General features: G+C 37.9%; 1 protein-coding gene, 2 long non-coding RNA genes and 1 pseudogene across 5 annotated transcripts in view; 3 read left to right on the top strand and 1 right to left on the bottom strand.

Moving 5' to 3' along the window:
- The first annotated feature begins 3,357 nt into the window (after positions 1-3,357).
- LOC146451835 (uncharacterized) lies at positions 3,358-4,046 on the top strand. Its single transcript, XR_014859925.1, has 3 exons — positions 3,358-3,521; positions 3,730-3,801; positions 3,975-4,046. It is a non-coding gene; the product is annotated as an uncharacterized LOC146451835 (long non-coding RNA).
- Positions 4,047-5,986: 1,940 nt separating this feature from the next.
- LOC146451834 (uncharacterized) lies at positions 5,987-11,167 on the top strand. Its single transcript, XR_014859926.1, has 3 exons — positions 5,987-6,060; positions 6,156-6,227; positions 11,091-11,167. It is a non-coding gene; the product is annotated as an uncharacterized LOC146451834 (long non-coding RNA).
- A 209-nt stretch (positions 11,168-11,376) lies between these two features.
- LOC146451833 (putative leucine-rich repeat-containing protein DDB_G0281931) lies at positions 11,377-16,548 on the top strand (annotated as a pseudogene). The gene is made up of 5 exons (XR_014859923.1): positions 11,377-11,426; positions 11,598-11,812; positions 12,748-12,867; positions 14,082-15,586; positions 16,348-16,548. The product of XR_014859923.1 is annotated as a putative leucine-rich repeat-containing protein DDB_G0281931 (transcript).
- Positions 16,549-21,380: 4,832 nt separating this feature from the next.
- The window catches only part of LOC146451828 (uncharacterized), a 41,790-nt gene continuing 39,288 nt past the window's right edge, over positions 21,381-23,882 (bottom strand). For both annotated transcript variants that reach the window (XM_085098591.1, XM_085098590.1), the window contains exon 6: positions 21,381-23,460. In XM_085098591.1, coding sequence (XP_084954717.1) covers positions 23,371-23,460 — 90 coding nt within the window. In that variant the 3' untranslated portion in view covers positions 21,381-23,370. The remainder of the gene's footprint in view (positions 23,461-23,882) is intronic.

The raw sequence follows: 23,882 nt of genomic DNA, 5'->3' as shown, positions 1-23,882 counted from the left end.
ACCCTTTTTGAAAGGTGTTTCCTTTTATCATAAAAGCAATGTCAGCTACTCAGTTTTGTTTCCAATATCAACGATTTAAGGGATGTTCGTTTTTGTGTCACACTAATTGTTGGTCGAGCCTTTGGTTCCCTTATGTATTTGCTTTTAATGATTTACCCGCTGCTGTGTATTCATTTAAAACTCAAAATCCTTGTGGGCAGTTGTTTGAGGAAACAAACACATGCATACAAGCTCGAAACTTGATACGGAAGAGAATCGAGGTTTCATGTCTTACTCTGAAGGGAAGTCATTTTCCCTCATGCTTTTTCATGTACTCTTTGGTAACGGAAATATTCGGCGTTGACAACAAGACCGTCCGTTTGCTAAATCGTCATGATTCATACGTTACTTCTGTGCCTCCCTTGGAAAACGTGTGTCATTCCCTTCAAGGTTGTTAATTCCGTTAACATGAGAGGCACTCTAGCTTGGCTCTGGTTTGTTATTGTTGCAGGTTTTATCCTTACGGATAGTTCGCTTGAATTAAAACTAGCAAAACATATACTCATTTAGTACAGTTAAACCTTAAGCCGGCAAACATGACTGCCATTTTAACATAAACCAGCTCGCTTCTATTTCGTATATAGGAGGAAATAAAGAAAACTGTGGTGCTTCGTCGATGGGGGAGTAGACACGGATATTTGGTTTTATCAGGAGAGTTGGTATGGGAATTTGACCACCGGGAAGTGATTCAAGTGCTGACACTCCGAGCGTTAGCCCTTCGTCAGAATGAATTAATCATTCCTTCAGTTCGCTCTGACGAAGTGTTAACCTCGAAACTTCAGCAATCGATCGAATCTCCTCACGATGGCCAAATTACCTTTTCAACTCTGTGATTAAACCAAACATTTCCTTTATTTAGTGAAAGCCTTGGATAAACTTCCTCGGCAAAAAGTCAAGAAAATGAAAGTAATTCTTATAGGCTTTTCACTTATAGTAAAATATAGGGGTAAGGTTTCAGTTATATATCCAAGAAAAAGACTAATGAAAGTAACATTTACTGTAGGTTTTAAAAGTGGAAAACGAAAAATGCTCACCTTTCGTTGGTCGCCAATTTGCTGCTTTTTTTTTACTTGCTACTTGCTTCTTAGAAGCCTCATTTATATGATGACATTCTCGACAGTTCGAACCAGAAAATTATCAAGCATATTAAGTTGTGGCATAGACAAAGGTTCGTTTGCATAAGAAAACCAATCATATCTTCGCGGATTTGACATCCATACAAAAACAAAATTGCGTCATTTCGAGTGTTCTCAGACGAAACAATATGTTTTCTTAAGATGGGTTTCTAGAACGCGGTATCATTTCAAATGGAAAACATTTCTATTCAACCGCGGTCTACATTTGAAGTCCTCAGGGCACATACCAACACAAAATCTAGTCGAGAAGTTCATTTAGCACAAAAAAAAAAAAAATAATGATAATCAAGCTTTGCAACCATATACAGTCAACTCTAGCCTTGCGGGCAGCTCGCCATCACGGACACTCCAATAATACGGACAGCTACTAAAACTTCGGCAAAAATGAAGTACAGAAATTTGACTAAAATAAATTCCCGCTATTACGGACTCTCGCTATTTTAAAGGACACTACTTAACGGTACCAAGAGCTGTCGTGTCTCGTGACCTATGTGAATGATCTTTTTTACGTCGCATTCTCTCACGTCTTAAGTGATCGCCATTTTTTTAAAGATGCCATTATTATCGTTTCACTTTGATACTTCACGTTGGAAAGGTTCGTTTTAACCAAAGAGATTTACTTATCCTTTATATTAATTTACTCTTTTATAGGAACACGTTACTGAGCGAGTCAAAAAAATCGAGATTATACTGCTTCCAAGTTTAAGGCATTTCGGTAAATCTTCGCTAAGTTTACCTCTTTTTCATGCAAATTGAGCTTCAAGTCGTGCCTTTGCTGGAGTAAAGGGTACGATACCAGTAGCGGTAAAATGATTTGTGGACACGAAACTCATAGAAAATAAATGTTTTTAGATGTTTATGCCCAAAGTTTGAATTTCTTCTTTTGTTTTTTTTTTTTAATAGTTCGAAAGTTGCATTAATAACACAAACTGTTTTTTTTTTTTTTAACATAAAGGCAACATCATTTACTCAGTTTTTTGCCATAGTACCTCAGGCGATGTTTCATTGTTAATGACTGATTTGAAGCAATTTAGCTGAGCTTGTCGCACAATACAATTTAAACAATGTTCATTTTTGCAACACATGAGCTGTGGTAAGATAGCCTTTGATTCCCTAACATATTTGCCTTTAATGACCTACTTCTTGCTGTCTGTTAAATGGAGGGGAGTTTGGTTCATGTAAAAATTGATCCTTGTGGGCGATTGTTTTTATGTACAACATTAAGGGGAAGTCGTTTACCATCCTGTTTTTTTTTCTGCATGTATTGTTTCTTTCGAAAAGGAATTATTTGGCGTTTTCAACGAGTTAGCGGCGACGTCCGGTGCTTCAGAAACACGAAATTCAGCCTTACCTACAGTTAGAACTTCCCTTTTCTTGTTCGTTCACCAGAGAACTTGGTTTTAGAAATCTGACCTAATTTTGAGTCGCTTTACCTCCGTGTAAATTGGGTTTGCTGTCTATGAATATTTAAACCTTTGGGACTGTGTTCAATCTATTTAATATATCAATAATTATCGATTTTCACAAGCTCTTGAACTTAAATACGGACAATCTGTCAACCCATCATCGTTTCATGCGACGGAAAATATCTGCAAACTCTGGCCTTAAGGCCTGCAAGGCCCTTAGACGGGACGCTTAAATCTCTTAAAAAGAGGTTTGAATTCTAAGTGCACAATCCGGAATTCCCAGGTTTCGAACATCCCCTTGTATAAAAAGAAAACACTTTGCTATCGAACTGCCAAGACATCTTGAATAATCTTAGCAGTAACTAAAAAACGTTCAACTCGAGAGCTCAAAGATTCATTTGCTTTTGGCCATTTCTCGATCCAGTTACCGCTTATAACGGCGGCAAAACGCCGGTAGAAATGTGTACCCATTGCCAGAAATTGGGGACAAGATGGCGGCCGCGCGTGCGCACCTAGGTCCTTTAAGAGTGTGCCGCCGGAATCAAAACAAAGTAAAAATGTCTGAGATTCTTGACGCTTACAAAAAACAGAAGCAAGAATGGGCACTTAATTCAGAATGTAAATAGGTCGAGTAAGCTCAGACTGCTTAAAATATGGTATGGAACACGTTTCGCTCGCGAGGTTTGCTTACGGCTGCCATTTTGAAAACGCGATACCGCTGTTAATTAATCGCGGGCGTGAAATGTCCCCGATTTCTGGTAATGAGTGTTAGCCTTATCGTCTTAAGCCTGTGGCTAACATACATAACATCAGGTCAAACAATTGATTGTCAACTACCAAACGGCTGTAACTGCACCGCTTTTGGCAAGATGAGATTTAATGTGAAATGTATCGGTATTGGAAAAGTGCCCTACGGCATACCATCAAACACTTCCTTTCTGTAAGTGTACATGTTATGAAACATTTTCTGCACAATTTATAGGTTCCATTTACACACAAAGTGAGCTGATTGTTTTTGTATTTGTTGGGCTCATTTTCTGGGAATTTTTTCCAAATTTTCAAGGCTTTGAATTACAAACGAGATGGCGAAACACAACCTGGAAATTTTTGCTTTCTTCTGATCGATATTAATATATATTTTTTTGTAGAGATCTTTCAGGGAATCATTTAGAAGCGATTCATGAAGGTTCTTTTGGAAATCTTAATTTGCTGCACTAACTGTAAGTATTCTTCTATTTGTGTCTTATTGCCTAGCAGAACTTCTAGGTTCTATAGATGCCTTAAACACACTGAAATTGCTATAGTATATATGAAAGTGTAGATGTAAGTTTCTATATTATCAAAAAAAAAATACTTTAAGCTGACTTTGGTGAACGATATGTTGTTTTCACAGGGATCTCTCTAGGAACCGATTGAAGTTTATTGCAAAGAATGCCTTTAAGAATCTGACGTTCCTCAAAGTGATGTAAGGATATTCCCACATGTAATCACAATATTAAGTGAATGTCGAGTTTCAATAACTTCAAAGAAAACGTAATTCACAGAATGATTTTAACCTGCCCTTCGCTCAGGTCGTTTATAGGACGTGGCATGACGTATAAGGTCCGTATATATTGGGATCATTATTTGTCAGGGCACGCCAAAAACATATGCGGAACTTATAGACTTATACCAGGATTCCGTACACAGAGAGTATAAGGAATCAAACATACAATGGTCATTGTATAGTCATTATACACAAACGCCACTAATACTTCAGTATATCTTTCCGTGCACATGATGTATTCCGACTTACTTGGCGCCTTTATACTAGTTTTATTTTATTTATTTTTAATGTCGTGATTGCTTTAATCGCACTCGTGTTAATCATATCTTTGATTAATAAGGAGCAATAAATAAATAAGTAAATAAATAAATAAATTAATTAATTAATTAATTAATTAACAAATAAATAAACAAATACACCACTGACTAACTTTATTCGCAGCCATGCGTCCTTCGTAATTACCTCAGTGTACTTTGGGTTTCAATGTTTTAGTATATTGCATGTGCATTTGACGATGGATAAAACCTATCTATTGCACCGGTAAAAAACAAAGTCATCAGTTTCCGGTGGTAATTTTTATAGCTTCGTAATTTAATGGAATTATTCTGTAAAAATTGCAAACTGTTAAACAATTCTTTTTAATTGTGTAACGTTATTATTATCTCAGAAATCTTCGGGAAAACTTCATTACAGGAGGATTTTACCTGCCGGAAAGCGTGCTCATCATGTTAGTTGTATCGTTCAACAGTAACCTTTTCACCGCCACCAACGCTTTATTGGCTTGGGAAAAACAGGCTAAAATTACAGCTTGCTAGACATTTTTTGGATTTCGACACCCCATGGCAAAAAGACAACTGACTCAAGATGGCGGATCCAATATGGCTGCCGTTTAAAAATTATGACGTTCTGGTAGTTGATCACGTCATCTTACGTCCGTCCCCTTCAAGGCCTTCAAAAGAACCATCTAAGGACGTGCTATCCACCTTCCTAATTGGAGTTGGGAGGAGGGTGGGGGGGGGGGGGGGGGGAAGAAGCCCGCCTTGGACCAAAGAAGAGGAAAAAGCCAAGTGTAAAGCAGGGAAGTAGGGTTAAGGACAACTCCGAACCAAAAGCTCTTCGTAAATAAACGCTTCGTATTCAGAAAAAAAAAAAAAAAAGCAAAGACTTTAGTCAATGGACTGTCCACTCAACCTTTGTAGAAACAACTAAAAAAAGAGCCACAAGATTAATTGACTATTTCATTTAGTCGACATGCATTGTTCTTTTACCCATGCAAAAAGCAACCAACGACATGCGCCCTTTGATCCCAAAAGGAAAAATACAGGGTCGTGGGTTCGAATCCCATCTGGGGCTCAGATTTTTTCTGTGTCCTCTTGTGGTCGATACTTTACATCTCCCTGATAGTTGAAGTGTTTCGGTTTAAACCATGTTTCCAGGCTTTGACATATTTATCAGTACTAAGTATATATCGTTAATGATACAAACGTCTTATTTGCGTCATACCAGTTAGCTAATTCTCCGACCCTATTGATACAGTAGGTCATTCAGTTTGTTCTCTCTTTGTTTTTTTCAGAAACCTACAAAGTAACGAATTTTTTTTTTCGTCACTTAAAAGTGATTTTAAGAGGACTGGAAAAGCTACGTTCGTTGTAAGTGTTTTGCTTAAAATGGCAGGCGAATGAAACGTCTCACAATGCCATCTAAGTTATAAGTAGTTTGGACACTTTTTTTTTTCTTTTCCTGTTTAATTTTGTCTGTGATAAGCAGTATTTTGGTGCTATCTGGCATCTATGTTCTCCGATAAAACCTATTTTAAGCCTACTTACTTAACACGTCAAAATTTTATTTTTCATAGAAGGGTTGATGAAAATCCAAGAATTGGCCCTATTCTCACCTCAGACGTTTTTGCTGGCTTGTTAAAGATGGATTATCTGTAAGTTCTGAAAATGCCGCAAAAAGTTACAGCTTGTCACAAACTAACTGTCGATACGATTGTTTCTGAATTTTGTTATTCTTGTTATCTACTAGGTCAATGGCATATTGTAGCATTGAATTTATCGAAATAGGATCATTTAGATCAATGCAGAATTTATCTCACATGTGAGTAGCCATGCCATACTATAAAATGAATGTCTTTTGCATTTACCTTACCCTCAACAACAAAACAACAACAAACAAAACAAAACTCGTAAAAAAAATCCAAAATAACAATCGAAATAAGTATATTTGCTACGGTAACGGTGGTAGAATAGATTGGTATTGCCACCGTAACAACGGGCTTTCTCCTATATTCACTACCCATTAAATACCTTAAATAAAATATTTGCCTGCAAATATAATTTTTATGTTTTTCTCTCTGGTCTTGTTGCTTGTTACAATCACTTAGTATTGCGTGACACGGTATAGGGGTGGAGGGGGAAGGTCATTACATCACAACCCCTCAAGGCGAAATGCTTGCTTGGTGACCTCGCGATCGGTCGTGGTCGTGCATTCACGCAGCTTTTTCATCGAGTGAAGACATTCGTTCCAAATAAATTAAAGCAGATTCCTTCTCCTGATCTTCACCCTAATTCAATGATTTCATCCAAGTTGTAAAATGTTTGTAAGATCAGACCCAGTAACGCCTAACTAATAAAATAATAATATACATATTTAGCCAAACCTAAAAGCGGAGCTCCATAATTACTTTATAATAGCATTTCTGCGTATGGTTTCAGTATGAAGCGATAACCTTACAAATTTCTTATCCTTTCTGGACTATTGAGCAACAATAACAGTTACAATGTGAACTGTTATACAGGAGAGCAAAGTATCCTTTTATATCCAAAACAACCATTTCAATAGATCTGAAATTCTCAGCTACATGATTATGTGGAGCTGGATGTCTAAAAGAATATCAAAACATTGTGTACGCTGTAGGTAAACATTCAGGATGTGATCGGCTATTTATCGACTTACGATAATTTTCTTCACGCTCAAAATGATATTTGAATAGAGCTTTGTTTTCTAGATTCTAACTGATCGACCGCTGCATAACCAACACAATGAGCAGAAACACGAAGAAACTCGTTGCACAGGCAACAAAGCTCGCTAAAGAAGGTTACAAGTGCTTTGTTGATGCCGCTGGAATTGTAAACAAGGGGTGAATTTGTCAGTAGCGTAACGGCAAACGTAAATATGTGTTACTGACCCCGGCCGAGGGCACAGATTTTCCTTGTAAGGACCGGCCTAGCTAGGCCGGTAAATAACATAATGTTTATTTTTTGTGCTTTTGAACTCGTGAATGCGCTTATGCGCAATGAAGGAGTTATAGCGATGATGGACTTTTTTACTTGGTTGGTTGGTTTTGTCGTTAACTTTCGGGCATGCGCAGTGAATAAATTTTAAATTCAATCAGTGGAAAAAACACGGGAAAATTTTCTGTTCACGGCGCATCAGGATATTCTTATTCAATATGTAGAGAATAATTTGACAATCATTTTAGTGTAAGAATGGAGATTTTTTGTTGAATCTGGATAAAGTTATAGGTTTCTTCGTTTTTCCCACAAAGTGCAGTGGCTTTTAAGAATTAAAAATAATTGTATTTAACAATAATAGAATTTAAAAATAATTTAATTTAAAAATTCAATTAGTGAAGTGTCGGCAAGATCTTTGAATAAACAAGACGCTCTTTTATAGAGCATTTAGTGGCATGAGTTGGTGTATGTTTAGCACTAGTGCCCTTATTTATTGTAGGCCTCACCGATTTTTTAACCTATCCTCCCATAGCGATCGAACTAACTGAATATTGTTACTCAAAATATTTCCCGCCAGAAAATGTTTTTGGCTGAAAGAAACACTCTTAACTGATAAGGTTACTGCTAATCATAACTTTTTGCATACATGAAAACTCGACATCTTTCATCATATTTTTGCTTCTCATACAAAAGTATTACATTAAATAGATTAGTTTGCTATAAAAACACTAGTTTAGCTGTCAGTTTTTACGCGAAAGCGGAAAGTGCCATGTCACGCATCAGTGACGTCGTAAACAAAATTATGCAAATTTCTGAAGAAAAGAACAATTTTAGATCTCTTCAGCTTTCATAGAGGTTTCAAAGGGAAAAAATGTTTCATTTTCGCATTATACATCTGGTAATTTATGGGAAAGCAAAAGGACGCGGTCGATGAATTTTCATCAACTGTTTAATACATACTGTGTAGAATTTATTTAAATGCATGTGTACAGGATCAAAACCTTTTTGGTACCTTCATTGAATAATGAAGCAAGATACAGACAACTAGCTTTCACTGAAATAATTCTTATTTAGCAAGAATTAGTCATATTTCAAATTAATGTTACTTGAAGTTTGCGTGGACTGAACTCCAAAGGAAAAATTTCACGCATTTATGCCGGCCGGGCATGAAATGTAATGCGACACTTTGTTCAACAGATTTCCCTTCGTGAGATCAGCTCGAGCAACGTAATGTTTTTTGGTTTTTCCACAAAGTGCAGTGTCTTAAATAAACTTTGAACTAAAAAAAAAAAAAAAAAAACGTGAAAATTTCTTAATCGGCGCATCAGAATAACCCTATTCAATGAGTTTACAATCATTTTTATAGTTCCAGAATGGTTATTTCTCGTTACATAATCGGGCAAAGATATAATTTCTTTTAGCTTTCAAGGAAGTGTCCGTAGCCGTCTTAATTTCAATTACTGATGTGTCATCTACATTCACGAGTTGGCTCACAGGAGCCTTTGATTTAATTTTTAAAATGATCGAAGCGAATCGGTTTGCAAACAGTCTACCCGCGTCACGTCGCACTGTCACTCTCTAGTTAAAAATGCTTACCAAGAAAGCAGTGCGTATATTCCTCAGAGAGAAAGGCTAGACTTGCGGTAAAACAGACTTTAAAAATATCCTGGAGTAATAAAAAAAAAAAAAACTGTGATATTTCATAGCAAGCATCAAAAAAATAAACTAAACAAGTGCCTTTGAAAGATTTGCACAAACCAAGCGAATAAACGTTCTACGTAAGCTTTGTTTTGATGAAAATGACACTTCAAATTTTTACATTCGCTATAAACGAAAGTTGTTAATAAAGACTTTCTGTGAAAAACAGTCACACATCTGACTCTCTACCTTTATACCTTATTATTTTAAGTATTGTAGTTGTTCTCTGTCAAGATTGTCGCAAGTAAATGCTAAAATTAGAGAAACGTGTGCAGGAAAAATTTGTCAGATTTATGTCAACAATACACTGTGTTGCGAGGCGTTTATTTGACTGTTTAAGATAAGAATCAAATTTTCCTAAATGAAGTTAAATGGGTCGAAGTCAAAAAATAAAATTCCAAGAGAAATAGTGAACATGGACCTTAAAACTGAGCTCTGCTCTGCAGTTATTAAGCTTAAGTCAAATGACGAGTCAACACAGCGAACCAGCAAAGTTCTCTTAACACAATCAAATGAATACTGGCATGGCCTCTTTGGATACCAACTAATCCTTTTATTCCATTGCTGAGTTTTTCGTTCGTTTTACAACGTTTAGTGAGCGATAAGTTTCATGGCTTCAAGAGAAAAAATTTAACGTTTCGCCGCGCCAGATCGGAGTAAAATGATTTCACTTCAAGATTTCGATTTCCCGCGTGTTGCGAGAGAAAGGAAAATTCTGCTGCTCCCGGACCCAGTTGGATTAAAAAAAATTCCAGGATACTGCCCGCTCACAAACAGAGAAATAGTAATTTACTATCTCCTCTTCCACAAGGTGCACCGAACCGACTGAAATGGCAACATACTCTGTCTTTACGGCTGGCATTCGTCAGTCGCTGCCTTTTACGGTGAACATTGTTTATTCATCGCCTGCGTTTTCGTTTTCTTTCTCTTTCCCTTTCTGTTCTTTCTACGTTTGTCAACATATTCAATGAATACATGGATTTATAGCTTTCTTCAAACTTTTTCTTAAAAGCAGCTGACCACACAACTTCCCGCCGCAGTAGGGTGAACTTGAGTGAGGCATTTTACAATGGCTTATATAATTACATAGAGGAGCGGTCATACGGACGAACGGACGGAAGTGACATCATAACCTAACCAAAATTTTTCTCTCCGAAATTTAATGTACGTATGAATGTATGGTCTGTAAGGTCGTTATTGATGACATTTTGTTCAGATTAAGATCTCAATTCCCAAGCTCTTACAAGTAAATGTTTTGGAATAATGCTGATAGCTCGATAATACCAAATAATATATCTTTCCATAAGTGAGAGGTGAAAGCTTTTAGCATTCCATTAAACGGCCAAATTTTCATCGAATATGTCATTGAGGAATGTAAGGAACAGACCGAGAAATGAGATAGCTATCGCTTTCCAATTTTTTTTCACGAAGCAAGGTTAAACATTTATTACTAGTTTAGTCGTAATAAAACGCTGGAAGGGTTTTGTTGAAGCTGTAAGTCCATCACATTGAAACGAATTCACTGTACACCATGTTGTTTTTTTCTGCACCATTGGCCAGTTCGTTTATTGGCTCAATCTACTTTAAATTTCCCGGAAGGGTAGAACACTCTGTGAACAGTGCTCAGTTCCAGTTTTATTTTTTCACCAGCAGGTGTTTTCTCTCCCTCAACTTAAAATAACTTATTTTCGTTCGATTACATAAGTGACTTTGTAATTAATTTAATTTAAATAATTTAAAAGCTCACAAGGGGCAAATATCTATATAAATTTATTCAAATGCGAAGAAGATGATTGTTTGCAACAAGTACATGACTGTCATTTCAATATCCAATTTACTACGATGCTTACAATCTTTGTGATTTGTATCGACAGCAGAAGCTCAGTTCGATTAATTAATTTTGCAAACATGCAAATTGAGGGACAAAAAAGCCTGCTCGTCAAAAAACTGGCAGCGAGCGCTGATCAAGTGCTGGGAATACATTACTCGTCTCTAGATCGTTGTCCAATTGATCTTCGTTTGTTTGCAGGAATGTTTCCCACAATTTACTGTCACATATACAACTGGGGGCCTTAGAAGGACCTGGTGGCCAGCTGATAAACTTGTAAGGAATCCAACAATGGACACTACGCAACGCTAAATAGGGTTAATGTTATAAATCGACGTGAAAGTGATTTAACGAATTTAGTTCTTTCTTCTGTTAATTTACGCAATTTTCACTGTTATTCACTTTATTCTAGTTATCTTAACCTATCTTATTACGCAAGGAACTGACGGAACTTTCGAATTTATTCCATTCATTTACCAGGTCGATAACATGCAAGAATCTTTTGAAACTTCCAAAGGAGATTCACAGTTCTAATTTGTAAGTAGCTTTGGTAGTCTATCAATAGGGAAATACAGTGAGTGAGTGTCTTGTCCTGCACTCTCGTCTTTTTCGATTCCATCATTTTTTTGGGCGTAAAAGAGAATATTGGTGATTTTTACGTTGTATTTTTATTTTGATCATGATTCCGACATTTCTTTTTGTACTCAGTGAATGTGCTCCATCAGCTTCCTCTTTCTACTTAGTCCTCAAGATGTCACGAGCTTATTACTACAAGAACAGTTTGCTGCATTCCGGTTTTGTCTGTCTTTCTTGTAAGCCCAAAGCAATATTTGACGAGCAATGCCTGAACTGTAGCCTTTTCACAGCTGGTTTCTACCGGAATCTTGAATACCACGACGACTTTTGCCACCCGTGTCCTGCAGGTAAGTCGCAAAAGTGATGTCAGTTGTGACCGTTCAGCGGAACGTTACTATGTAGCAAGGCCTCTTTCGACACAATCAAAACGACTTCAAATTGTCCCAGCCTTCAAAGAAAAATGCAAACTAACAAAAGACACGACTACCCGGACTTACCAAGCAGTATTATACCACTTCCAGCGCGAGAATAAAAACCAGTCCTATTTCAATCTGGAGGTTGTTGTTTTTTTTTTATGCTAAAGACATGCGACTTATTCAAGATACAGTGAACATGGCCTTAGTTCATCATGTCATATATATATTTGAAATACAATTCATATGATAAAATAGTGCTTCATTAATTTTGCTCATTTATTTCAACCACACATACTTTTATTCTCCTTACGTGCCTTATTTTCCGTGGCAAAACGAGCCGGGATTTTATGAAACTAGTGACTTCAATGGAATGAAGCCGAGTCACTTACCATCACACTTACCAAAGAGATGTGCAACTTGGATAAGTGTCTTTGATGAGCTTCAGGAAAGTCCATCCAATTAACTAACACCTTCTTGGTGTTATTTTTCTTTTCTTTTAATACTTATCGATTTTCCGTTATGTTTCTTTTAGCCTCGGAGGCAGTCGCTTTTAATTAAGACAGTCATATTTAGGGATTATCCTAAAAACGAATGAGTGGGAGGCTACGTTTCTTTGTACCCATGCACTTTCTAAACACGACAACCTTAAATTATCCGACGTAAAAAGGCAGCCTATCGTCATATTCCAGAATTAAGATACTATAAAGCTACTTTACACAGAGGGATTACTAGTCACGCATATCGATATAGGAGTATCAATTGAAATGTGTTTCTAATGTCCATCTTCAGCAAACAAGCTTATTTTTACCCTTGTCTCGGTATTTTCGTCCCATTTAAACTAATTGCCTAATATACCATCTTCTCAGGAGGCTTTTATCAGGACGAAATTGGTCAAGTTGGATGCAAAAAATGTAGTGTTGGTACGTATGTCTCTGTTGAGCGTCATCCTGGTAAAAGTGCAACGGACTGCTGGGCTTGCCCATACGGTAAGAAGCATGTGTCCACGTAGAGTTTTTGCTTTCCTGCTGTTCAGCGGATGGGATGTTCTTATTATTATTATTTAAGGTCAAATGTTTAGAGAGGAGCTTTCACAATTTTTATTTATATTGTTGAAACATGTGAGAAAGAGTATAATTCTATATTCCACTATGCATGATCTAACGCAATTTTTGTTGAATAAATCACCTACTATCGTAATTTACAAAAGGTTTGGTTTTAAAAAGTTTCCACTTAACCCAGAAAGCCATCAGACCATTACACTTCATAGCTATCAACTGTTCTGTTCATACTTCCTTTTTCACCATTTTAATGAAAGACGATAACAAGGGAAGAGTTTTATCTCTGCGACGAAACTACAAAAGTTGTTTACTAAATAATAATTTTTCAAGTCGCACTAAGAACTAATCACAACAACTAAAACTTCCCAAATAATAAAGTTAAAAGGAAATTAAAAATCAATTATTTACCAAGAAGAGTTGTAAACCGTACGTACATCAATCTGAGTCAAGCCTATTCTAATCAACCAGGAATTTGAAAAGGTAATAGTTTTAAGACTTAGTCGGGGTGTACACAAAATCATATTGTCTTGACAAGTTTTATATTCTAATGGTTATGGCAAAGATCGTTACGTTTTTATCTGACAACTATAGGCTAGCACCTTCACGCGGAGACCTGCAGTCAAGTAGCGTGATTTTCTCAATTGCAACACGCCTGTTTCCTGCTCTAACCAGAAAGGAAAATGTGTCGATGAAGCTTGTTGTTTACTCAAGCAAAGATAACTAAAACGTAATTCATCACAAAACATTGGTTGGTCTTTTACACTACGAAAAAGAAAAACAACTGTCTAAATATTTGTGTAACAGGTGTACGTAACATATTACACATTATCAAGCCAGGGAGATCTCGTTTCTGAACTTCTGTTTTCGCTTAGTTCAATCCAGTCAGGTAGTAGTTTTAGTCTAAGTTTCGATAAACTTTTCGAAATCAGAAAGCGGGATTTAAGATGGGTCGCCACGCAGCTCTTGGGAACGTCTCAAAGGATTGGCTGAGAAAATGATAACAAACAATCGTAACAATGGAGCCTAGCCCTAAAACAATAGAGCTTCGTGCCAACAACATCCAATGAAATTAGTTCTAGAGTGCTTTGTGACGACTGTTTAAGATTGCAGACTAATTAATAATTTACAATGCCTGTCAACAGGAACTCTATCCAATGAGATAGCTGGCTATCGTGCATGCAGATGCCTCAACAGTTTTTATCGCCTTGATCGTTTTGGATCCTGCTCACCATGTCCGGCGTATGGTATCATCTGTGAGAACGACACAGCAATATTGGCACCTAAATATTACTGGAAATGGAGCAATCAATCTAGCAAGGGACTCTATAAACGTTTTGTGAACAGTTTAGACCCAGGATACGAGAAAGTGTTTGTAACATTTAAAGGAACATTACCAAAACCAGTAAAATGTCCTTATGCTGGCTCCTGCAACGGTGGGATTGATTCAGAATGCCACAAAGGATATGAAGGCAACTTGTGTGCTACTTGCACGAATGGATACTATTTGCGATTTAACACTTGCCTTAAATGTCCTCGCTTAACTGTTTCTATAGTCTCATCCATTGTAGTGGTTGCACTTTTTGTTGTGGTGTTTGTGATGGTACTTTGGGGCGACTCAAAGCGAACAGAGAATGATCGCACTGTCGCAGATGTCATTATGTCATGTTTCAAAATAGTGATCGGATTTTATCAAGTTATCGCTGGCATTTTCTCGGCATTAGTCAGGGTACAGTGGCCGGTAGCTTTGACTTCAATGGAAAAATATCTAAAATTATTGGAGGGAAATATTTTCCAGTTTGCTCCAGTAACCTGCATATATTCGCAACTACGTATGGACCAGTTCTTAAAATTCGTCCTAGCTCTTGGTGTGAATGGCTCAGTTGTTTGTGTTATTTTCCTTTACCTCTTTCTTAAGAAGCACTACATCAAAAGTAGACTGGACTTTCCCTGTAGTGAAAAGCTGCGAACAATATCTAATTTGAAAAAGTCCTGCTATCGGAACATCTTCCTGTTTCTGCTAGGTTCATATCCAATAACAAGTAAAATAATTATCGAGATCCTGCCGCTTCCAGGGGCATGTGTCAAACATTGCTTCACGGATGACAACAGTGACTGCATCTCCCTTCTGAGGGCTGATTACTCAATCGAATGTTTCACTGCCCGACACAAGCTGTACTGGCCCATTGCCGTAGTGTTTGCTTTGTATCCTGTGGGATTTCCTCTCCTGATGCTGCTTCTCATTTACAAATACCGCGAACGCCAGGTTGATGTAGAAATTGCCTTCGGGTTGAAAGTGTTCTTTGAGAACTACAAGAAAAAATACTGGTTTTGGGAGATAACAGAGATGTATCGTAAACTGATATTAATTTCGTTAATATTTCTCTTTGGGTCTGACAGCCTATCACAGATTGGCCTTACCATCTTCACCGTGAGTACATTTGGAGTGATCTACACCTTTTCCGCCCAATAAAAGACACGTTTGAAGATCAACTTCAAACCTTTGTGCTGTGGGTCATATTCTTTGACGTATGCCTTGGTGCAACATTCAGAAATCATGATACCAATAGAGGCCAAGGAGAAAATGGCTCCATTTTTGTGAATGTCCTGTTCGTGGTCCTGAATACGTCCGTGTTTCTGTTTGCCTTGGGTAAGTAAAACCCAGTGGTTAATTAGGAACACATTAACAAAGCGGTTTATTTTTAATGTTATACATGAAAGTGAGTTCATTTATACTCATTCACTCTTAAGTGTTTACTTTGTTAAACACACTGGGATAGGTTAGGATTAACGGTGAATAATTCCAATATACCACAACACTTCAGTCTTCAAAAAACGAAAACGGAACAGGATGAGGTATGGGTATATTTTCTTGCTGCAGGGATGTTTTCTCACGAATTCCAAAAACTTTACCCGGCAGCGATCTGTATTGTTGAGGTAGTACAGTAACTATTGAGGGATCCCAGAATTGGCCAGAAACATATCTACATCAGTAAAAACTGCTATTACCTGCTGGCTTTGCCTTTAGCAACTCATGGAGGGATCTTGTATTATCTCTATAGAGAGAGTTTGTTCTACTTTATCTTCCGTGTTAGAGGAATGCCAAACCTAAAAGATGCTGTCTTAAGTTGGTCTTAGGGTATTTTTCTATACTCGTTGCAATGCTACACGAATCGTTGCTGATTGCTCACTACAGCCGCCGACTGATCCATAGTTGACGAAGGGCGAGAAGCCTGCTAGATTAAGATACTCTCAAGTATTGTTTTTTAACAATAGGCTATTGTTATTCAAACAAGAAACAATCCTTGGGATACATACTAACTTAGGAGGCTCTCGCGAATTTGCCCACAGGGTATTCAATTTACGCATGAAGAATTACTAATGTTATGTTTGTTGTTGTTGTTTTCTCAGCTTAGGCGGTTCTTCACATAAGACATTCTTGGAAAACAATCGCATTGTGCCCAATACGTTGCTCAACGCTGTGTCGTCAAGGTTTAGTGTCTCTTCGCCGTCGACTGCCTGGTTGGACAATTGCAAGGTCGAGACAAAACTCACTTGATGCAGAATTAGTCCGTTTTTAATCTAGTTAGTAATACAACTTAACTGTTGATTTTGCCTCTTTATATTCTTTTCAAAAGGGCGCCTTCAGTCAGATTCCTTATCACAACATGAACAAACCGTAAAAAAAAACATAATTTAAAAATTATTCGCCTTTAAAACAAGTTTTTTCGAAGTTCAAATCTTTTGATTGAATTACGTTTCGAGTAGTTAGACATCTCTTTGTCAGGTTGCAATGTTAGTGTTTTTCTTTATAACCACGCGTTTTTAAAGTCAGCGAGTTTTTTCTACGTCAACTGATTAACATTAGTTGTGAAAGTTTCACAAATATTAAAAAAAAAGCAATCATTAAAATAAAAACGGTGGAAACAGACGGCGTTAGAACATTAAAGATGAAACAATTTCTACAGATAAAAAAAATGTTTTGTAACCTTCATTTCAACGGTTGTACGCACTGCTGTACATATGTTAACACTATAACAATCTGGTCAGGATATCAAATGCCACAGCTTGAGATTTGCTTGACACTTATTGTTAAATGCGTATGATCCATTATATTGATTTTGCTTCGCACAGTATTTTGGTATTTCGGTAAGCGAAACTTTTTTGCATAAATCTTTAGGATAAAACAAAGCGTTGTTAATAGCTTAGAGTGGAGGTGGTAACAAAATCAACAGAACACCAGAACAGTTCTTTGCCTGTTCTATAGCAATTCCGCCACTTGATTCACGATTTGTGTGTTTCACTGCCGTCAACTGAAAATTACGGCTACAACTGGTTAACATGAACATGTGAAGGACGGCGTCTGAACCGGGCCTCATAGCTATCTGGTTAATACATTTTTGGAAAGAGACAAGGGTTAGGGAGAGAGTGGATCCCATATACATAACTTATTTGAATAAAATCAGTACCGTCTAAACTATATTAGACGATCTGAGATTATAGGACTGTTCTTGATTACAAAAGTGGGGACCCGCGCAAAGAATTTTAAGATTCGACTAGACTGTAGGCTCGATTTCCGCCGTTTCCTCGGGTCCAGCTTTCCTCCACGAGAAGAGCGGGCAAGCGTGCGCCCATTTCCCGAACAGCGGCTGGTAATCGAGCCTAAGTAAACTAAAGATAAACAGAAGGCAATAAAAAACGCCTTCGCTCACTCTTTAAAGAAAGCCCTGCCGCCCATTTCAGACCTCGGACAGTGGAACGGTGTAAGTTGTGTTTTTCAGTTGTCAATCAAAACGGTTGCAAGAGTGAAATCTTATTTAAATTGTTAGGGTTAGGGTAAGGGTTGAAGGATTTTGAGGAAAAACGTTAAAAATTACCATTTCGTAATTTGACTTTAGCCCCGATGATAGTAACGGGTACAGTTTGCATTCTCAGCCATCTTTCTTGCAATTCTAGTTCCGTTCTTTCGAGGGATATGTCCAGAAATAGACGGTAATGAGATGTATGAACTGTATGATAGACATAACAAGGTGTCTCCTAACCTTAAATTACTAAAACACGAATAATTCTGTCAAACATGAAGTCATATGAAAATGACAAAAAGGTCGGTTTTAGGCCCCGTTTATATGGAGAAAAGTTGTCCCGGGTAGAAGGGTCACCCGCCTACCCGAGCTACCCTGGGTAACCAGCTTTTCCTACGTTTCCTTACAAAACTTTGCAAACCGTTTACACGAGAAACAAAAAGTTGGCTCGGCTGGAAAAGTGACCAGCCTAGTCGGGTCACCCTTTTTCGATGATAGGGTCACCCTCCTAGCCGGGTCAACTTTTCTCCATATAAACACTTTGGCTCGCCTAGTCAGGTCAAATCCGTTAAAGCGAGACAATCATAGCATGCGCGAGCGCCGTTGGCTCGGTTCAAGGGGTCAACTTTTTTTCTCATATAAACGCTCGCTAAAATGACTCGGCTGGGAGGGTGACCCTCTTTCCCGAGACATCTTTTCTCCATATAATCTCTGGACATAAATATCATAAAATGCTTTAGTGTATTATTTTCGGCTGAATTAAGTTCGGCGCCTGAATCAATTCAGCAGGTGTATTGGAAAAACGTTTTGAAAAAGTGGGCGAATGAAAGAAACCTGTGAAAAGAAAATCTAGAAGAGTATGAGTGAGAGGCTCTCAACCAAATGCTCTCGCAGTTTTATGCCGAGATGCTCTAAGAAAACGGGATGACTACGAAACGGGATCCTTGAAAGTGATGAAGGCGGCGATGGAAAGATGTTTAGAGTCAAAGTAGTACCCAAAATTCATTATCCGAGATAGAGAATTCATTAACTCCAAAGAAATTCCTCGAAGGGAAGGCCAGAAAACTAACAGAGCAACGAAAAGGAAATCGACCGAATCGATCGAAAAGTTTGACGAGAGGAGGAGGAAGGGGTCCTATGGCAGAACGGCCAGCCTGTAGGCGATTGATTAATATTTTTAATGTGCCAGGGCATATATCAGTACATCCGTTTGCTAATAGAAATTTCCTTCTACTTCACTCTCAGAGGACGGTTTGCTTTTAAAAGCGAATCAGGGACATCCAAAGGTTCGCTTCGAAGGAATATCTGTTGCTCGGAAAGACAATTTGTTCCCCTCAGGAATTCGGACTCGTGAAGAAAAACTAACATTTTCTTTAGCGAAAGGAAAGGTTGTCTCAACTTTAAAAAAAGAATCCTTTTGTTTACAGAGAGCAAATATGTCGTTAAAAGTGAAAAAAAATAATAATAAAACAACAGGTAGCATTTTCGGATAGCCAACAGAAACTCGTAAACACAGACGAACATAAACAAAAACCATCAACCTGGCAACAAGTTTATTAAAGGTATCAGGATACCCGAAATGGCCATAGTTAGAAATAGAGTGTTAACGCGGGCGATTGCAGAGGAAACACCGGCAACTTATACATTTTCTGAAAGCTTAAAATTTGTAGATTTCAATGTCGAAATCAAAATTTGAGAAAAAGGAAACGCGTAATGTATATTAAGAGAAAAATCGAAATTTAAGGCTTCGCCTTAATCACGTTTTTATTTCCCACGCAAGTAATCGCAACGCAACTCCGCCCTCAAAAAGGGTGTCTGCGATTTTTCCGTTGTTTCTTCGTTTTTTCCCTAGACTCACGTAAAGTTTGATACCAAGAGTTTCAATGTATCCTTCCACAAAACAGGCCATAACTTTTGAACGGGAAAGAACGTCAAAGAAAAAAAAAAAAAAAGAAGAAAAACGCCGACACCTTTTTGCAAAGAAGGTATCCTGCAACATTCGTGCCGATTTTCAGCCCAATCGGTCGGCGGATGCGGGAAAACAAACTTAAAATAATCACCCGTCACCGAGATTTCATTTTATCGAGAAGAAGACGGAAAACCATTTCCCACTTTGATACGTCCTGTTGATAAGAGTCTCCTCATGGTGCAAGAGTAAATGACTTATTGACGGATATCGGGCATGTATTTGTCCAGGACAACAATGGGTAAATGACAACCTTTGCTAAAGAGACATCTACCAAACTGGCGCAACTGGCACTGACTGCTTCTTCTTCAGGTTGCTCTGGCTTCTCGCCATCTAGGCCCTTTTAACAATTTTTCCTAATTAAAATACGAGCAGCGATCACTTGAAGCGAGACTGTGTGCACGCTCATCGCTGAGGTGAATTAGGCCGCTCCTTCGCCGTTTTCAGTCTTACCTTCTTTGCCGATGTAAATGGAGACGAACGTTTCGTGCGCTTTCGCGAGGGCATCACACAACAATAAAGACAGTAGAGCGAATTAATTTTTCTCGAGAAACTAATGATATCGAAGTCGATTAGATGGATGGCTTACGTGCCACTTGTTGTTGTGATGAAAATCACGCTGAAATGCTTCGCGATCATATCACACGTTACTTGTGGTGAATATTAATTAGAGGTGACAGCACTGGTGACAGAAAATTGTCAACGCATAATGAACAATAATAGGATCACGAAAAAGTTTTATTGATAATTCTTTAAAAAGTAAAAAAAGCTTTTCTTCCCGTTTTTTGTCCGTAAAATGAGCATTATATAGTCTTCCCGATTCGAATCATGAAAAATGTGCTATTTTCAGTTTCCGGCCAAAATCCTGGCCCCAGTTGTTAAATAGACTGTTCACAGCCCCCTACTTTTCAGTGTGATCTTCGAGATCGAGCGCGCCTTACTGTTAATGGCGGGCATCTTGACTTTCAGTCGTACCGAGTCTAGCCTGGGGAAGAGTATAAAGTCTACTTAGGGGGCGGAGGACGGTTTGGGAGGAGGGCCCCCACCCCCTAGAGCTATAATCACCAACGCCCGCCCTCCTCGGTACATCTAAAAATCAAGATGGCCGCCATAAACGGTAAGACGCGCTCGATCTCGACAATCACACAGAAAAATAGGGGACTGTGAACAGTCTAGTTGTGCAAAGGTCGAATAACTTTATCCGCTGGATAAGGCACTATTCAGGGTCTAAACTATACTTCACGTTAAATGTTGAACAAGGTTTTAGTACACTCCCAAACTTAACTGTGGTTGGAGAGTGCACATTCGCTTGTACAAGAGGAAATACTGAAATATTTGCACAGATTGAAACTGTCGGATAGTGCCTTATCCACAAGATAAAGTTATCCGGCCTTTGAACAACTGGAGCCTGGTATCCTGGTACCTTAACACGTGTTCGAGCTAATATCAAACTGCAAAAGATCATTAATTTTTCTCATTGCAGAGATTCGGTAGGAATAATTAAAAATAAAAAAAAAAGGCTGATGAACCACTCCCTACAGTCACAGCAGCTTAGTACAAAAGTACAAAAGTACAAAAGTACAAAAGTACAAAAGTACAAAAGTACAAAAGTACAAAAGTACAAAAGTACAAAAGTACAAAAGTACAAAAGTACAATAAAAGACAAAGTCGGCAAGTACCGAAAAGGCGATATTTATTATTCATAATTCTGTAAGCCTAAAGCAAAATGGTATGGGCTAATATTTTGCCATGTCTAGCAGCCTTCAGCTAATCTATTAGATAGGCTAGAAAATAATACAAACTAAAACTGAGTTAGTAACTCTACTATGCCATGCTATATTGCATTTTTATTTTACATCGTTTATTATGGCGTTTCGTTGAGGACAAAAATCCCCCAACAAAAAGAAGTGACTTACTTGGAGAAATAAACACTGAGATTGAAAAAATGAGGTCAATGAATTGAAAATTTTACCTCCAAAAAATAATAATGGTCCACAGTTTAAGAAAAAATTTAGTTCGAACTCTAGAAATTGAGTCGAGTTTCTAAAAAAAATATGTTTGAGGCAAAAGGTCAGTCAATCGGAAAAATCAACACCGAAAAAAAAAAAAAAAAACTAGCCGAGAGGAAGCGGAAACTAATTTGCGCCTCAACCGGATGTAGGGAGCATATCCTTACATGGTATTACAGGAAGTGATGTGTGGGCTACGCTGGGTTACGTGCGGTCAGAAACAAAATGGCGCGTTGGCTTCTCAACTTTGAAGACTTCTTTCTTTCTTTCGGAAGACTGATAGAAAGTTCAGAAGAACGGTTGATTTCAGCTTCTTATGATACCTCAGAATTTTTGGTCTGTCGATTAGAAGAATACGCGCGAGCAAACACTGTCAACTTTGATGGCCCATTTTTGTGAGTTGACTCCATTTTTGTGAGAGACTCCCATAACAGTTACTCACTGTCTTAGCTTTTAATTCTCTACCGGATGCGAGCTTACCCACAAAACAATGAAGATACATGTCAGCTCGAAGAACATAATACTTGTCTTTCAGTCACGAAGCGACAGAGCTGAAAACAAGTGCAAAGAGGCCAACGCTCTCGAATGCGAGAGACAACATTGATCATCTTTGTAAAGACGTGAATCTGTAAGACTCTCATATACGTGATAAACTGCAGAAAAGCATGAAATCACGAGTTACGAAAAACACGGATCCCATGTCTCCATAGATAGCATTTATTTATCACTGTGTGATATCTTGCAGTTGATCCGAGCCGGTAAACCTAAAAAAGTAACACAGAGCTAGCATACCCAATGGCATGTGAAAAACTTCTCCTAACGGCTCAGAATGATCATTAAGAAAACCTCCATTCAGTATATTTGAGTTTTTCCCTTCATGATCAAGATGGAAATCATAAAGCAGAGATAAGGTACTTTTGAAGGCTTTATTAGAAATTTCTCTGCGAGCTGCGGGAGTCGCGTTGGCCCGTCAACACTTTTAACGCTGAGGTTTGATTTTCTTGTTGGGGCAAGCGGTTCAAGTTGTTAAGAACTGCAATGACAATTTGTTGAACAGAACTCGCAGATTGCGAGTTACCGGCCATGTTTGCTGCTTTGAGGAATTCCCGCGCGAAGAATTCTCACATTCCCGTATGCATAGCACATTACTTCCTGTAATACCATAAAAGGATATGCTCCTTACGTCCGGTTGAGGCGCAAATCAGTTTCCGCTACCTCTTGACTAGCCTTTTTTTTCGGTGTTGATTTTTCCGGTTGACTGACTTTTTGCCTCAGACATATTTTTTAGAAACTCGACTCAGTTCTTAGACTTCGAACTAAATTTTTTCTTAAATTGTGGACAATTATTATTTTTTTGGAGTAAAATTTTCAATTCATCGACCTCATTTTTTTAATCTCACTGTTTATTTCTCCAAGTAGGTCACTTCTTTTTGTTAGGGAATTTTTGTCCGCAACGAAACGCCATAGCTTATGCCAATTTATCTATCAATATAAAGAGAAATACCTTCTATTTATTTTGACCGGTATTTTTAAATAACTGTTATCGATCGTGTGATACGTTACAAACATTACGAGTTGAATGAGGATCAATGTACACGTTTTTGTGAAGCTATTCTTTTCAGAGATCTTTTTGTCGCAGAAAAAGATGTAAAATACATTAACTGCCACAAATAACGATTTCAAACTCCAAACAGAGCCACAAAAATGAGTCTTGATTATATAATAAAAGACTAAGCAGGAACGTTCCCTATAGGAGAAACAAAAAGAGTCAGTCAGAAACGTTGCCACTAGGAAAAAAAGAGTGATTACTGCTAACCAATAACATGTCTTGATCAATTCTAAGCGTGACCATTTTTCATTTTGGTCCACATTAAGGGACACTTTTCATCACAGCTATCTGCTAACCTGCCAGGAGACCCATATTTAGCAGTGCTTTTATTTCCTCTAATTATTACTCTACACCTACCATGACCTCTTATTATTAAATCAACACCCAAAATTACCAAATATGGTCATGGTGCACTGAATATTCGTCGTCCACAGTCAACTGATATCCTGTGATGTACGATTATTTGGTCTCCCTCGGCAATGGGCCTGATTGTAGGCTCTAGCTCTATCGAGGTCTGGCATTCAGAACCATTTTCCAGCAGTTGAAATTTCATCAAATTT

This window comes from Pavona decussata, unplaced genomic scaffold, assembly GCF_977016875.1.
Source record: "Pavona decussata unplaced genomic scaffold, jaPavDecu1.1 SCAFFOLD_383, whole genome shotgun sequence".
In the NCBI taxonomy this organism is placed as follows: Eukaryota; Metazoa; Cnidaria; class Anthozoa; order Scleractinia; family Agariciidae; genus Pavona; species Pavona decussata.
The sequence above is the reverse complement of the archived record's forward strand: the minus strand, read 5'-3'. Positions and strand labels throughout refer to the sequence as shown.